General features: G+C 40.0%; 1 protein-coding gene across 4 annotated transcripts in view; it reads right to left on the bottom strand.

Annotated features, from left to right (window-relative positions):
- Positions 1–17,705, bottom strand: part of LRCH3 (leucine rich repeats and calponin homology domain containing 3) — a 101,012-nt gene that overhangs the window by 56,190 nt on the left and 27,117 nt on the right. For all 4 annotated transcript variants that reach the window (XM_077826114.1, XM_077826115.1, XM_077826116.1 and 1 more), the window contains exons 2-3: positions 7,433–7,577; positions 2,290–2,416 (exon numbers count right to left, since the gene is read on the bottom strand). In XM_077826114.1, the coding sequence (XP_077682240.1) occupies positions 2,290–2,416; positions 7,433–7,577 (272 nt within the window). The remainder of the gene's footprint in view (positions 1–2,289; positions 2,417–7,432; positions 7,578–17,705) is intronic.

The following is a 17,705-nucleotide window of genomic DNA, read 5'->3' as shown; positions in this document are numbered from 1 at the left end:
CTCTACCAGTGCACCTCACTTCTCACTATTTGTCTTTTACCGAGTGCCAAGCTTTTAAAAAAAATCTCAAATGTATACACACATGAGGAATACTCAGAGTATATCATTAAAGAATATATGCTTGTAGGACTGAAACGTGCACATGCAAATCCCTTATGCTTAACAATCTGTCCCACCTTGTATTTAGCTCAGATGCTCTGCTTACTTTTTCCAGGAAGAAGAGCTCTGTGAAGCTTGAAAACTTGTCCCTTGTACCAACAGAAGCTGGTCCAATAAAAGATATTACCTTGCTGTCCTTGTCTCTCCCATTAAAGAATACACATACTTTTGTAATTATATGCCATTCCCAAATATGAGTTACACACTTATCAAGATTCCATTGCAATTGTCTCTAACATGTCAAGTTGACTAGATTGTTTTTTAAATCCACAAGTTTCATAAACACACTGAAAAACTAAATTAAAAGCTGAAGTATTTGAAAAAAAATAAGATAGCTATCTGTATAGGAGCGACCAATTCCCACCAAGAATATCCCTGGGTGGCAGATAAGTGGAATGTCCTGCAGATACGCAGGACTCCTGCAAATATTCAGTAAGCCATTGCAGACCAACTGGCGACATGTCTCAGGATGGGTAGCTGGTGGCATGGCTACCTCTATAAAATATCACTCCCTAAGATCAGGACAACAAGACGAATAAAGGCTGCCTTAAAATAAGTTTTGCTGGGGCAGGGGAGGCTAGGAGAAATAAAATTCCAATTTCAAGCCTAAGGTATCAGGTTTGTACAGCTGACCTGTAAAGCTCATCCAATAGACATGTTCATGAAAACTGATGTCCATGTCAAGTGTACCTCCGAGGGCTAGGGTGTTCCTCACAATTGACATCCAACAGCCTTGTCTGACTGTTGTAACTTGGCAAAGGTTGCTAAAGCTAAAGAAGTGAGTGAGCCAGCCCAGATCCACTCTAGGATAGCTGGAAAATGAAGTAAGTACAGTAGAACTTCAGTGTATCAGGGCAACATTTCTAGCTAGAGCTTTCAGGCATTCATTACAAATACTAGAATATTGTGTCCAGTTCTGGTGTCCACACTTCAAGATGGATCTTATGATGTGAATCTTACGGGGGTTAATCTGTTCAGCTTATCGAAGAGAAGTGAGAGGTGACCTGACCACTGTGTCCAGGTATTTTTACATGGAAAAGTTATCGGCTAGTGGGGGATTTGCAGTCTTGCAGACCAGGACATAACAAGATCCAATCGCTGGAAGCTGAAGTCAGACAAGCACAACCTTAAAATAAGCTGCAATTTCCCAGCAATTAGGATAATTAAACACTGGAACATCTAACCAGGGCTGGGGGTGGACTCACCACCACTTGAAGTCTTTACAATGAGATTAGGTTTCTATCTAAAATACTGCTTTAATCCATAAAGCATAGATCACCTACTAGGATCATTTGGGCATACCCCACCTAACCAATTCCCTGAGACTGCAGGGGCGTGGGCATTAGTGGCACCTAACTCTTTCCTGTTCTCTGCCTGTGGCACACAACAGTTAGTCTCCTGAGGACTGAAATGCTTTAGTCTAACTCAAGTTACTGGGCTCAACACAGGGGTAACTGGGCAAAAATAAATGGTCTGTGATATATAGCAGGTCAGACCAGATGATCTATTGGTCCCTTCTGGTCTTACACTCTATGAACAAATAATGCAATATATATCACCACTCGCAACTGTCTCTACCAGATACGGAGAGATCCTGGGACATCAGACACTAGCTATTACAGGACTGTATACTCTTATTTATAGGATAATATGTGTATGGCAGGGAGCTGGAGTCACCCACACGGAACTTTTACTTGGAATGCAGAATATATGATAAATTAATGTGGATGTCTTAGTAGCACTGTATTTGTTTAAACAAAGTTCCATTCTGATTCTATCTTAGGTATTTATCTAGACCCCATTACTGTTGTATCTGAGCACCTCACAACCTTTAAACTGTATTTATTCTCATAACACCCTAGTGTGCCAGGGCAGTACTATTATCCCAATGTTACAGATGGGGAACTGAGGCACAGAGAGACTTGCCCAAAGTCACACAGGAAGTCTGTGGCACATCAAGGAATTGAACCTGGTCTCATGAGTCCTGGACTAGTATCCTAATCACTGGACCATCCTTCCTCCCTCAGTTGAATAAAGCTATTTCATCTCAATGAAATTTAAACCCACTAGAGCAAATGATTTATAAATTAAGGACTGAACAGCAATTATTAACAATAAGTATATACTCACAAGCTCTGTCAGGTGTCTGAGCTGTCCAATTTCTTCAGGTAGTGAGACCAACTTATTATTACTTGCTATCAAAACTTTCAACGGTAGACTACACATGTGTACTGGCAATGTTGAAAGCTGGTTTCGACTTTTGGGTAGGAAAAAAAAAAAGTCAGAATATGGGAAGAGACCATTTACCAATTTTAACACAACATAAGAAAATCCCCAAATCACGTACTCTATTTTGACAGGATGTAAGAGCATCAACTCAGTTTTGACACACATTTATAGGTGAGCTGGTAGCTCGCAGTTTCTTCTTTACACATCTTTCTTATCCTTTGCTTTACCAAGATGTGTTGTAAACAGAAGCTCTGAATCTGGTACTACTCCTGGCAGATGGGGAGATAGGGCATTTTTGTAGGAGACTTTTAGGCTCTGGAGCTTACTTCCTCTTTCAGAGTCTCGTCATATTTATGCATCATGCAGATACCATTTTCTTATTTTTTTACTGCGCATTAGCATGTGGGGAACAGCGTAGGGTAGAATCAGCATATTACTTGCTCAGTAGAAATGTTAAGTGTGTGTTTTAATTATTTAATTTGTAATAGGGCCAATTATCATGGTGATAAACATTTAAGAAATCCTTGTCACAATGAATTTGGACATGTTACAATCCAGTATTTGACACATCACAATTTATGACCATCAAAGCAAACATGAGGTCATGTAACTGGACTGCAACCTCAGTGAATGAATCAGACAGGAAAAGGTTGGTTTATAAAACAAGAATGCTATGATTTATTTGTAAACGGAAGCAATCAGACTGGAAAATGACTAGAAAACTAGTGAAAAATTAATGTTACCTTAAGGAGATTTTAACAAGATATTAAACTCAAGTTTATTAAAATATGGCATTGTTCTTCTAGTGTGTGGAGTCTAAATTTCCCACTACAAAATCCTACTCCTGAGCAGTACATGAACTAATGCCAGCTGGTATCAAGGGATAATAATTTGAAATACACCTGTTGGAGATCACAGCAATAGGAAATCCATCTCTGACTCACATCCTATTCACAATGCACATCATAAAGCAAAAAAGGAAGATAAGCAAAAAGTAATTGGCAAAGGGGTAATACCAGATATAATGCAAAATGTTTTTGTTTTTTCTTAACTAGTACCATTACTAGTTTGTGAACAGGGGTTCTGCATACCTCTTAAAACATTGGTTTTAATAATGCAGGTTGCAGTATAGAGTTGAACTTCAATAATAGGCTACACGGTTATATTACAGGTCAGGAAATTAATTTTTATTACAGGTAGACATATGTATTTATGTTTTGTAAAAAACTGTTTAAAAGCTACCAGAGCAATGTACTCAAAGGAAAATTCCCTGTACTTTATTAGAAGTTGCAATTAAATACTTCTCTTTCTTGGTTTCAGAGTAACAGCCGTGTTAGTCTGTATTCGCAAAAAGAAAAGGAGTACTTGTGGCACCTTAGAGACTAACCAATTTATTTGAGCATAAGCTTTCGTGAGCTACAGCTCACTTCATCGGATGCATACTGTGGAAAGTGTAGAAGATCTTTTTATATACACACAAAGCATGAAAAAATACCTCCTAACACCCCACTCTCCTGCTGGTAATAGCTTATCTAAAGTGATCACTCTCCTTACAATGTGTATGATAATCAAGGTGGGCCATTTCCAGCACAAATCCAGGGTTTAACAAGAACGTCTTGGGCGGGGGGGGGGGGGGGGGGGGCGGGGGGTAGGAAAAAACAAGGGGAAATAGGTTACCTTGCGTAATGACTTAGCCACTCCCAGTCTCTATTCAAGCCTAAGTTAATTGTATCAAATTTGCAAATGAATTCCAATTCAACAGTTTCTCGCTGGAGTCCGGATCTGAAGTTTTTTGTTGTAATATCACAACTTTCATGTCTGTAATCGCGTGACCACAGAGATTGAAGTGTTCTCCGACTGGTTTATGAATGTTATAATTCTTGACATCTGATTTGTGTCCATTTATTCTTTTACGTAGAGACTGTCCAGTTTGACCAATGTACATGGCAGAGGGGCATTGCTGTAACATGATGGCATATATCACATTGGTGGATGTGCAGGTGAACGAGCCTCTGATAGTGTGGCTGATGTGATTAGGCCCTGTGATGGTGTCCCCTGAATAGATATGTGGGCACAGTTGGCAAAGGGCTTTGTTGCAAGGATAGGTTCCTGGGTTAGTGGTTCTGTTGTGTGGTATGTGGTTGCTGGTGAGTATTTGCTTCAGGTTGGGGGGCTGTCTGTAGGCAAGGACTGGCCTGTCTCCCAGGATTTGTGAGAGTGTTGGTCATCCTTCAGGATAGGTTGTAGATCCTTAATAATGCGTTGGAGGGGTTTTAGTTGGGGGCTGAAGGTGACGGCTAGTGGCGTTCTGTTATTTTCTTTGTTAGACCTGTCCTGTAGTAGGAGACTTCTGGGAACTCTTCTGGCTCTATCAATCTGTTTCTTCACTTCCGCAGGTGGGTACTGTAGTTGTAAGAATGCTTGATAGAGTTCTTGTAGGCGTTTGTCTCTGTCTGAGGGGTTGGAGCAAATGTGGTTGTATCGCAGAGCTCGGCTGTAGACGATGGATCGTGTGGTGTGGTCAGGGTGAAAGCTGAAGGCATGTAGGTAGGAATAGTGGTCAATAGGTTTCCGGTATAGGGTGGTGTTTATGTGACCATCGTTTATTAGCACTGTAGTGTCCAGGAAGTGGATCTCTTGTGTGGACTGGTCCAGGCTGAGGTTGATGGTGGGATGGAAATTGTTGAAATCATGGTGGAATTCCTCAAGGGCTTCTTTTTCGTGGGTCCAGATGATGAAGATGTCATCAATATAGCACAAGTAGAACCGGGGCATTAGGAGACGAGAGCTGAGGAAGCGTTGTTCTAAGTCATCCATAAAAATGTTGGCATACTGTGGGGCCATGCGGGTACCCATAGCAGTGCCGCTGATCTGAAGGAATACATTGTCCCCAAATGTAAAGTAGTTATGGGTAAGGACAAAGTCACAAAGTTCAGCCACCAGGTTAGCCGTGACATTATCGGGGATAGTGTTCTTGATGGCTTGTAGTCCATGTTTGTGTGGAATGTTGGTGTAGAGGGCTTCTACATCCATAGTGGCCAGGATGGTGTTATCAGGAAGATCACCAATGGATTGTAGTTTCCTCAGGAAGTCAGTGGTGTCTCGAAGGTAGCTGGGAGTGCTGGTAGCGTAGGGCCTGAGGAGGGAGTCTACATAGCCAGACAATCCTGCTGTCAGGGTGCCAATGCCTGAGATGATGGGGCGTCCAGGATTTCCAGGTTTATGGATCTTGGGTAGTAGATAAAATATCCCAGGTCGGGGTTCCAGAGGTGTGTCTGTGCGGATTTGATCTTGTGCTTTTTCAGGGAGTTTCTTGAGCAAATGCTGTAGTTTCTTTTGGTAACTCTCAGTGGGATCAGAGGGTAATGGCTTGTAGAAAGTGGTGTTGGAGAGCTGCCGAGCAGCCTCTTGTTCATATTCCAACCTATTCATGATGACAACAGCACCTCCTTTGTCAGCCTTTTTGATTATGATGTCAGAATTGTTTCTGAGGCTGTGGATGGCATTGTGTTCCGCACGGCTGAGGTTGAGGGGCAAGTGATGTTGCTTTTCCACAATTTCAGCCCGTGCACGTCGGTGGAAGCACTCTATGTAGAAGTCCAGTCTGCTGTTTCGACCTTCAGGAGGAGTCCACCTAGAATCCTTCTTTTTGTAGTGTTGGTAGGGAGGTCTCTGTGGATTAGTATGTTGTCTTGTTTTTTCCTACCCCCCCCCCCCGACGTTCTTGTTAAACCCTGGATTTGCGCTGGAAATGGCCCACCTTGATTATCATACACATTGTAAGGAGAGTGGTCATTTTAGATAAGCTATTACCAGCAGGAGAGTGGGTTTGTGTGTGTGGTGAGGGGCGGGGCGGAGGGGGAGTAAGAAAACCTGGATTTGTGCTGGAAATGGCCCAACTTGATTATCATACACATTGTAAGGAGAGTGATCACTTTAGATAAGCTATTACCGGCAGGAGAATGGGGTGGGAGGAGGTATTTTTTCATGCGTTGTGTGTATATAAAAAGATCTTCTACACTTTCCACAGTATGCATCCGATGAAGTGAGCTGTAGCTCACGAAAGCTTATGCTCAAATAAATTGGTTAGTCTCTAAGGTGCCACAAGTCTCCTTTTCTTTTTACAAGACTTTGAGTATAGTTATTTTTACCATTTCCCCCACACAGCCAGGCTTTTAGCCATTTACATGGGTCTTTCACACAGCAATAGGAGAAAGAAGAACATGTAATGAACAGGTGCTGGTGTTTGTACCACTAGTGCTAATAATAGTAAATACCCTTTCATTTCTATAGAACTTTCCACCAGAAAATCTCAAAGCACTTTACAAACATCAATCAATCAATCAATCAATACCCTTATGAGGTAGAGGTCACCATTTTAAAGATGAGGAAAGTGAAGCACAAAGGTGCAGTGACTTGCTCAAGATCACACAGTAAGCCTGTGGTGGAGCTGGAAACAGAATTCAGATCTCCTGAGTCCCAATCCCGTGCTTTGTCCACGAGATCATCTTTCCTCTTTCATTACTTATAGTACCCAGAAAACTTAAATTTATCATCCAGAACCTCAAGAGCTGTCATTTAAAGATCCCATAGGAAAGAAGAGAAAACAAAAAACAAATCCTTTCACATTACAGACCTGCATAAAAAAATAAAATGGAGAGAGAGCAAAAGGAATCCAAACTAGTTAATGAGGACAAGTAGGCAATTTATCTTTCCTATGCCCTCAAATCTACAATACTGGCCAGATGGGATACGTTTGAAATCACAAAGAAGGAGCAGTGGCTGCCAAGATCTGAAGCAAGCATGCACAAGAAGATTTCAGGTCGTTAACATGAATCCAGAAGTGCCAAAAATTAAGATTACTACTATCTGATGTCTCCTCATTGAGGTAATTGGTAGAGACTGGTCCAGACTGGTGAATCTGATGGCATGTAATATCAAGACACACAGGTTATATACTAGGTTTGTGTTATCTTCTAATGCTCCAAAGGTTGCAAGAATCTATAACATGGATATTAAAATCAAGATTTAAATGTGATGGTACCTGATATTTAGAAATGTTAAAGACTGTAGGTTCAGGATGGCCTCTGGGATATAACGAATGCAGTTCTGGTACAAGTTAAGGCTCTCAAGGGAAACAAAATGACAAGCTTCTGCAGGAAGCTCCGAAAGTCTGTTCCGTGACAAATCTGGAGGAAGGGAAAAAAAAAAAAAAGAAGAGAGAAACAATCACCAAATGACCTTTGACTGAGTTCTTTGGGTCAGGAATTGTATCTTTGCACATTGTGGGTGCTATAAATATAATATAATAATGGTCACCAGCATCAAGTCTGTAAAAGGTGTGTTATGACAAATCATGCAGTTACAAAAAGAAAAGGAGTACTTGTGGCACCTTAGAGACTAACCAATTTATTTGAGCATGAGCTTTCGTGAGCTACAGCTCACTTCATCGGATGCATACCGTAGTTACAGTTTCTGGGGTTGTTTGGTTTTTTGTTTTTAAGGGGGAAAAAGGAAAATCTTGTGTTTATAAAGACCAAAGGACATAGCCCAGAACACATGGCTTCCTTATACACCCTAACTCTTAACAATAATGTATATGTATTACCAAAGGCAAGAGAGGTTGTTTAGTGTCAGTCCCAATTTCCTTTAGAGAACCTGCCTGTTTAACAAACTGCATGACATTTCACCTCTTCAATGTCCAAACAAGGGCAAACATTTACCAAAGCAGAGCTCTCTAGTCAGCCCAAACTATTATCGTGCATGAGAAAAAACAAATTTAACATCATTTTATGTATTAATTGTGAATTATAAACCATGCCCACCATAAAGTCACGTCACACTAAGGTTAAAAGAAGGAATACGAAGCTTACAAGGTAAACTGAACCATAGCAACTTTTTTATCCACATTAGGGCCAACAGTTCCTATTTCTTTAGCCTTCACAGAACCCACCCAACAATGCAGTCTATTCTTGAAAGCCTGGTAAATCAGATAGGCCTCGCAATGTGTCATGAAGGTCACTTTCAAAGTAGAGGGGCCCCCCTTACTGAAAATGCCCTGCCATCAGATTCTTCCGGGCTGAACCTGGAGGTTGTTTAGCCTGTGTGCCTCTGCTTATCTCAACTGTGCATATCTTATGATGAGAGATGGCTTCTAAGGTAGACAGGACCCAACTCATTAGAGTTTTATACATCTAAACCATTACTTAAAATTGTACCCAGAAAAACTGGAAGCCAGTTCAGGTCATAGAGTCCAGGAGTAAAGTGCCCCCTCATCCCCTGCCTCCAAAGGAAGCACTGCTATTTAAGTAGGTCACTACATTCTGTGCAAGCTGAAGTTTTAGAATGGTCTTCAGGTAGAACGTCATGTAGAGTGCATTTCAGTAATCCAATCTCAAGGTATGATTACGGCTAACTGTAGCAAAGGCCACAATAGATCTAAAATGTTGCAGCCTTCATGATGTGCAGATGGGAGAAAAAGAAAAGTCATGACAAATCTGCTAGCTTGACATACAATTAAAACACCAAGACTGTGAACTTAGGTGACAAATGGCAGACACACACTCACATAATCAAAGGAGATGGAATAATGGAATACCTGCTGCCCTTTCCTTCAGCTGCTTCCCATAGTCTAAAAGCATAACCTTAGTTTAAACTAGGTTGAATATCGGAGAGCTATGATATCAGTCATATTAAATCCTAATCTTGATCAGACATTGAGTGAATCCCTCAAATACACAGCCTGGTCCAATAAAACTGAAACAATGCTAGGGGTATCACACACCCCACAAGTCTCTCCCTAACAGCTTCTCATTGGGCAGCTGGGGCAACGAAGTAGAACCCTGAAGAGGCTTGCAAGTGAATCTTTGGGATAAATATGTCAGGAAAGATAGGAGTCACAAATTAGCAACTCCATCCATTCCTGTAGGCTTGTCTTCAATCGTATCAAAATATGCTGATAGACCTAAAATAATCTGCAAAGACATCCGGTTATCCATTATGAGAAAGATCAACCAGCAAGGCAACCAGTGCACTGTTTGCATCATATCCAGGACTAAAGCTAGACTGATTGCGGTTTACAAAACTGGAAGACTCCAGCTACTGTGAGAATTACTACTATTTAACTTTATCAATAACATTCCTCCTTCCCCCGCCATCTCAGCTGGGAGATTCAATACAGGGTGGTAACTGACATTCTTTCAGTCAAGAAAGGGTCAGTCCTGGGGCCGGTTTTGTTCAATATCTTCATAAATGATCTGGAGGATGGTGTGGATTGCACTCTCAGCAAATTTGCGGATGATACTAAACTGGGAGGAGTGGTAGATACGCTGGAGGGGAGGGATAGGATACAGAAGGACCTAGACAAATTGGAGGATTGGGCCAAAAGAAATCTGATGAGGTTCAATAAGGATAAGTGCAGGGTCCTGCACTTAGGATGGAAGAATCCAATGCACCGCTACAGACTAGGGACCGAATGGCTAGGCAGCAGTTCTGCGGAAAAGGACCTAGGGGTGCCAGTGGACGAGAAGCTGGATATGAGTCAGCAGTGTGCCCTTGTTGCCAAGAAGGCCAATGGCATTTTGGGATGTATAAGTAGGGGCATAGCGAGCAGATCGAGGGACGTGATCGTTCCCCTCTATTCGACATTGGTGAGACCTCATCTGGAGTACTGTGTCCAGATTTGGGCCCCACACTACAAGAAGGATGTGGATAAATTGGAGAGAGTCCAGCGAAGGGCAACAAAAAATTATTAGGGGTCTAGAACACATGACTTATGAGGAGAGGCTGAAGGAGCTGGGATTGTTTAGCCTGCAGAAGAGAAGAATGAGGGGGGATTTGATAGCTGCTTTCAACTACCTGAAAGGGGGTTCCAAAGAGGATGGCTTTAGACTGTTCTCAATGGTAGCAGATGACAGAACGAGGAGTAATGGTCTCAAGTTGCAGTGGGGGAGGTTTAGATTGGATATTAGGAAAAAACTTTTTCACTAAGAGGGTGGTGAAACACTGGAATGCGTTACCTAGGGAGATGGTAGAATCTCCTTCCTTAGAGGTTTTTAAGGTCAGGCTTGACAAAGCCCTGGCTGGGATGATTTAACTGGGAATTGGTCCTGCTTCGAGCAGGGGGTTGGACTAGATGACCTTCAGGGGTCCCTTCCAACCCTGATATTCTATGATTCTATAAGAAACAAATTCTTGAGCAGCTGTCAAGTAAGAGATGTTGGCACCCTACTTTCTCAAAGGGAATTGACAATAATGGAACAGCTGCCTCTACAGTGAGGAACAGGTCCAATTCACAGGTTGTTGCTCAAAGTTTTTCCAGCCCCTCCAAAACCAGGCTGAAACTCAAGCAGGAAAGACTCCTTATTTGTCCCTGCCTTCCTTCTTCCATCACTCTCTCCATCCATGGTTCTGCTACCAAGGGCGAGAGAATTCACAGCTAAGATTCCTTAAAATCAGACTGAACTAGCTTGAACACATCTCATTGTATGCAATAGTTGACTCTGTACCCAAATGGATACATCCTGGATTAACCATGCTCTTCAACACCTGGAACAGTTCAGATGTTCAAGCATTTGTAGATGCTAATGGAATCAAATAAACTTCTCTATGCTTCTTGCACCGTCATAGCATACAATTTCAAAAAGTCTTTATGCCATAAGCAATCAGACTCAGCACAAGACCTCTCCCAGTGATGCTCTAGTCCAGCAGCTCCCAAACTTTATTGGTGCACGTACCACCTTCTCAAAAATTGCTGTGAAATGAATGATGGAACATCAAGCTCATGTACCACCAATGATTACAAGAACCACATTTTGGGATCCCCTGCTCTAGACATTTCCCTTTCCAAAAGTTCTTGTTCTTTTCTCCCACAGGTTGTCTGATTCACGATAGCATTTCTTTTTGAAAAATGATAGCAAACAAGAAAGAAAACTTGGCAAAAACTATATAACTGCTACAGATACATAAGACTCTGTATTACCCAAAACTATCACATCCCCATTGGGAACCCTTCTGCTCCAATACTGTACTAAAACGTAACATGAGAAAAGCTATTTCCAAACAAATAAAGTATCTCAACACAACAGAAAAATACCATAAACTGGGCATTGAGGATAGCCAATTATGTTATTAGAAATCACTAAAATCTGCAGTACACTAAAAATATTTTAGATACACAAATTTGCCATATGCTAAAGCACAACTGCACTGTGACATTCATAACATATGAAAAGAAAGGAAGGTCAAGTTGCCGCCAATTATTAAAAAAGTTCAAACAAGAAATAGGCACAGAGTATAATTAAAAGATATACAAACATGATACCTGTTTAAATATCCACTCATTCCAGGAGCTAAAATAGCTTATGTCCACTCTAGTTCCTTTAAATAATTACTACAAAATCAATGTCACCTACAAGGTTTAAGACTTTGTTCATGTTTCTTGGGCAAACCCACCACCGCCACCGATCCCACTGTCATTATCTCAATCACATACTCAACTCCTTCCAACACACATTTATTTCTTTCCCTCCTTCACACAGATGTGCTGTCAAGAAGATTTTATTAACCATTTTAAAAAGGAAACAGCTCTCTCAATTAACAAGTCTCATTTTCTGGCAGAAGAGGCCAGGCAGCAATGGAATGAATGAGTTTGACAACTGACATAAGAAGTCTCGATTGATTTTGGTTGCATTTGAATTTTACTAACCAGCATTTAAAACAAATCAAAACAGGCTTTATTTTGTTGTTCAGATCACAAGCATATGAATAAACAGTACAGAATACTGATGTTCTGAAGAGCTTTGTTTCCGTATTTTCTGAAGGAAGAAGTCATTCCAAAAGCACGATTAAGTGTGAAGAATAAGGAATCTTGCAAAATACATTCAATGTTTGTAAATTGTATATAAATTAGCATAACAGAGCCACCAAAGCATGTGTAAAGCAAAGGCTTCACATTTTTCAAACAAGGCTTGCCTAAATTTAGTGTAACTTTTACAACTCTATATATCTCAGCACAGTAGGAATTCAATAGAAATCTGATCAACTGGATTTATTTTTACAAGATCTTCAGAACATAATTGAGTTGAGGTAGAAGCATGGACTCTAAATCATCAAAAGAAGGCCTGATTAATTAAAGATTAGTTAAGGGGGAGCAGCAGTTTTACTCAAATGGAAGTCACCAGTTTGCCATCCTCTGCTCCAGGCTTGCTTTACAGAAAGTCTAGAAAGAGCCTAGGCAAGGGCAGAAAGACATCATATATTGCGAGGGGAGAAAGGCACTGCCACAAGAAGAGTCCAAGATGACTGTAAAATAGGAACTGCTTAATTGGACCGAGCACCTCAAGAGCCTGACAGAGGAAAGGTTATAGCAGAAAATCAAAATGACCATTTGTGAATGTGAAAACCGCAAATTAAGTGTTTCACGTGCAAATTATGAAGGTCCAACAAATGTACATACAATACCTCTTAATTTAAAATTCCAGTTAATCCAAGCCAGCTCAGTGCCCCCACCTTCTTAGCTTTGTCAATTAAGTGGAATTTTGCATTTTGTATGGTGGCGTCATTAGTCTAATTGGCAGATTCCTCTGAAAACTACCCTCCCCCGTCTGGAACAATCAGACCAATAAATCATTTAGGCAATACAGTAGTCCTATTCGGAAACAATTTAACAAAACAAAATCCCTAAGTGAAGAGAATAGCTCTAGCAAAAACAGGAGAGAAGAGTTATAAAGAACAATGAAGTGACTGGTCATACACGTATTAAACTTGATTTGCAGCATAACACTTCATGGTACATTTCAAAAAGGGAAAAGTGTGTATGTATAAGAACACAGCCAAAGGCTAAGGGATTTTATTGGGGGAAAAAAGTGTCCTAAAATCTGATATATATTCTTCTTCTGCTGAAGAGGACATAAAAATAAAGTGGAAGTAGCACTAAAGAAACAGAGACTGCAGAAATTTCATTGTCACCTCTCTAATCTGTACATCACAAAATTCACACAAACAGCTGGCTCCCCATTTCTCAGCAAAACTTTTAATGCCAAAGTGTTTTAGGAAGGCCTTGTTATTACTGAGACCTCAATATTTTTACAAGACACACTGTAATACTTCTACTAATACAATAGTTTCATTTATTAATTAACAATAGTCAAATTAAGCAAACAAAATATATTTTATAATGCATTATCTCTACCTAATTTAATGTTTGTTCACTTCCTTATTTGACAAAATTCAATAATATGTAATAAATACAGTCACTGATATAAATTAGTGAAGTTTCACTACCCATCAATTCTTCTACAAGAGATCAAAGAGCAACTGCTCAACAATTATTGAGAGTGAATGTATTAGTTAAATATGGACTACTGTACTTTGGAATGGGAATTACTTTTATTCAGGTTGACCTTTCATGGATTAGAATTGCTGTTCTCATAAATCTGCCGTACAACAGGATCTTGTAGGTTGCTAAAAATAGGTCAGTTTTCTGGGAAGATCATGTGGGACTTTAGCAAAAAGGAAATGTTCTTTGGAAACTAAGTTCTTTGTGAAAGATAAAAACCTCTCCATATCAATAAAAAAAAAAGTTTCATAACAGGGTCAGACTGATAGTGTTTTCCATATTAATCAGGGTCTTGTCCTGAAAGGCAGAAAATCCAATTTTACACGTGACATGCAGACAATATATTTACAGTTGCTTCACGTATATTAGATAAAAGCTCTCACTACATTCAAAGAAGAATGGCATAAAGATACCAAAATATTTTAGTGCAGGATGATTCGCTTCTAAGGGCAAGAGGATGGTCTGCTTTGTCTAAAACATCAGCATACAAGAATACATGCAGCAGTATGTCAGGCAGTTCACAAGCATTCTCAAATAAGTCTAGTCCATGGGTTCTCAAACTTCATTGCACCACAATCACCTTCCAACAACAAAAATTACTACATGACCCCAGGAGGAGGAACTGAAGCTTGAGCTCACCCAAGCCCCACCACCCCAGGTGGGGGGCCAAAGCTCAAAGGCTTTCAGCACCAGGCAGGGGGCCTGTAACCTGAGCCTCACTGCCCAGGGCTGAAGTCGTGGGGCTTGGGCTTGGGCTCCAACCCAGGGCTCCAGAAAGTCTAAACCAGTAGTGGTGACCCCATTAAAATGGGGTCACAAACCACTTTGGGGTCCTGACCAACAGTCTGAGAACCACTGGTCTAGTCTAAAGTGAACAACCCAAGGGACACAATGCTATAGACACTATAAACAATAAAGGTAAGATGACAAGAGCTATCATTTCAGCAACCAAAATTTATATGGTAGATGGCTAGTACAAGGGAACAGGGGAAATAGCAGGATGAACAAACATCGAAAAGGAAACACAGTATAGTAGTTCTGTGAGGAATTACATGTTCAAAGTCTGGAACTACATTAAATAACTTTGGTTCCCTCGTGTTTACATCTTTTAAGACCATGACTGACTCAATATTTCCACAACGGTGACAGTAATTAGGAACAGACCCTACTGTTACCAGCTTCTCATAAAACATTAATGTATAACTTTCATGCACTAATTGATGTACCCTGTACATGAATTCAACTGTTGATCTGAACAAACTCATTTGTGACCATTTCCCAAACAGCCAGCCTGCTCCTTTGGGGATTACCTTCCTAGGTTATAACATCCTCTAGATTGGTCACAAATTGTTCCTTTTGAAGAATATCTTGATGTTTGACAGTTCAACTTTGATACAGTATCTTTAGAACAAAACTATCAAATCCATTACTGAAATCATCAATTTTTTTTGGTCCAGTTGTAAATAAACATGGATTTTTTGTTTATTTTTAATTCTTTCTACCACCTTGGAGGATCATTGGGTACAGTGAACTGTGTCCTTAATAAGATTTTTATGGATTATTTTTATAAGAATATGAAACAAAAAAGAAGGAGTGCATAATCCTAACAGGATGAATATATCCAATGGTATGGCACCAATTCCTCTCTCTTGTGTAAGAGAATGGGAGATTACTGTTCTGAATGTTATAAACATGATTTGGTAGGTCTCAAATGTGAGGACACTGTTTTTTGGTCTCTGAACTCACCCACTCGTGAGAGTCAGTCTGAGAGCTATTCAATCTGCTAGAACATTTTCCTTTACCTTACACGCATTAGGAAGGTCTCAACTGACAATATCCAGTTTCACATGTGGAGGATTTCCTGACACAAGAGGACTGATCTCATTTCTTCCTGCTTGCTTCATACTGCATCAATATTTTCAGTATTAACGCCTATTTTTTAAAAGCAAAATCTAACACTAACACCTTCAGTCTATTCAGAATTTCTCTCCCTGACTCAACTCCTCCCCAACAATCCCTCACAAGCATGAACTTTCTTCAAGTGCTTTCGTACCAAGGTTAGACATATCACTTAACATCATTTAGGATGAGAGACTCTGCAAGTTCTTGACATTTATTTGAAATGGAATTCAAGGCATGACTGGGAGAATATGACAGTGTTTAACCATTCATTCATTCTTAGTTCAGCTCATTTTGCCAGGATATTGCACAGGTCTGAGTGCAATATTACACATCACCCATGCTGCAATACATTAACAGTAGTCACACTCAATGTTCTTCTCAAACGCAGAATTTTTATGTCTCAGTAACAAACTGACAAATGGCCTTTCATTTTTAATTTTCAGTTGTAGATGTTTCAGTGTTAGAAAGACAGGATTCACACATCTGGTCTGTTTGTGGTAGAAATTGTGTTCTTGTTTTGGCTGGAACAATTTCCTTGCTCTTTTTGCAGATGGCGGGTGTTACATATAAATCCCTGATGTGTGAACTAACCATAGAAAAGGAGGATTGAAATGGGCACAAATACCTGTTACTAAATCTCCTTTTAAAACTGCTAATATTGGTAATGGGAATATTGATGTTTATTCATTTGGGGCACTCTTCCAATATTGGTAAATCCTGAAGGACAACTGAGAAACAGAAGTGTTAACTTGGAATATTTGTTTTGGCTTTAAATTTCTCTCTCCTCCATTTAGACTCTTGTTATAGAATATTCTACAAAAGTATGTTTTGTTTTGAGTTATTGTATTTGATTTTTTTAAAGTAATCAGTATTAATGGAAACAGTTTCTGCTGATTAGGAGCAAAATCTGACCCACATTAGAACAGCTGGAGCTTTGGACCTGATATTTGTATGTGGCAAAAAATAACTAACTACAAGCAGGGTTGTAAACTTAGGCCCCAATCTTGCAAGCTGCTCCATATGGGCAAATCCCCGCCTCTGCACAGAGCCCTGCTGAATATATAAATTGCCATACTAGTTCAGATCAGTGATCCATCTAGATCGGTATCCTGTCACTGACAGTGGCCAGTATTAGCTGCTTCAGAGGAAGGAACAAGAAACCCTGCTGCAGGCAGTTAGTAATAATCTGACCACAAAGTTAGTGACTTCAGTGGTTTATTCTGCAAGCATATATTGTATAATTACAACACAGTTAGGTGCTGAATAGAGCAATGTGTAATTTAGAAATAATTATATTTCTCTCGTGTTTCAATTAATTAGAACAATTTTATACTGGCTCATTTATGAATAGGTGTTGACCATAAATATAATTTAGTAATAAGCACACAGCACTTTATATCTTCAAAGTACAGTATTACAGAAGACTGTCAGGTCTGCTATAGTTAGGTTAATACCAGCTTTTTGTTTCAAATAAATACTAATACCTCCTCCCACTACTCAGAAACTAAGAGACCATCTATGCAGTAGGAACAATTGTGCTGGGGAACATGATGAAAACATGGTAGCCAGCCCCCACCACCTGGTTAAGATAGTTCTATCTCTGCTGGAAGACTGGATTGAACTATGCCTTAGCTGCTTTTGGGGACTAGTATTTTGTAATCATATGCCTCCAACATGCTGATACCTACAGCATTATGGGCTTTACGTATTAACCTTTCTGCCTCACTTTCCTCATCTGTAAAACAGTGTAAGTGATTTGTCCAAATGGAAACTGCAGTAATGCTGTAATTGGAACTCAGTAGTGACTAGCTCCAAGTCCCATGATCAGTCCTCTATACTACAGTGCATTAAAAATGTATTGTCTAGTGTGCCAGTCATAAATTTAACACATATATACTTTTAGATTTTAAATAAGTATTTGCTGGTTTACCTTATCAAAGGCAGAGCAAATAGTGATTTTTATAATTTGGCTAAATCATAAACCTTTGAAAAATAATCACTTGTACATGTGAAGCTTGCTAGACTCTGGCTGTTAAAGCAGTGTTTCCCAAATGATGGGTTCCAACCCACCAGCGCG

The sequence above is a fragment of the Eretmochelys imbricata genome, chromosome 9 (assembly GCF_965152235.1).
Source record: "Eretmochelys imbricata isolate rEreImb1 chromosome 9, rEreImb1.hap1, whole genome shotgun sequence".
NCBI classification, from domain to species: Eukaryota; Metazoa; Chordata; order Testudines; family Cheloniidae; genus Eretmochelys; species Eretmochelys imbricata.
This window is presented reverse-complemented; position numbering and strand designations above follow the sequence as displayed.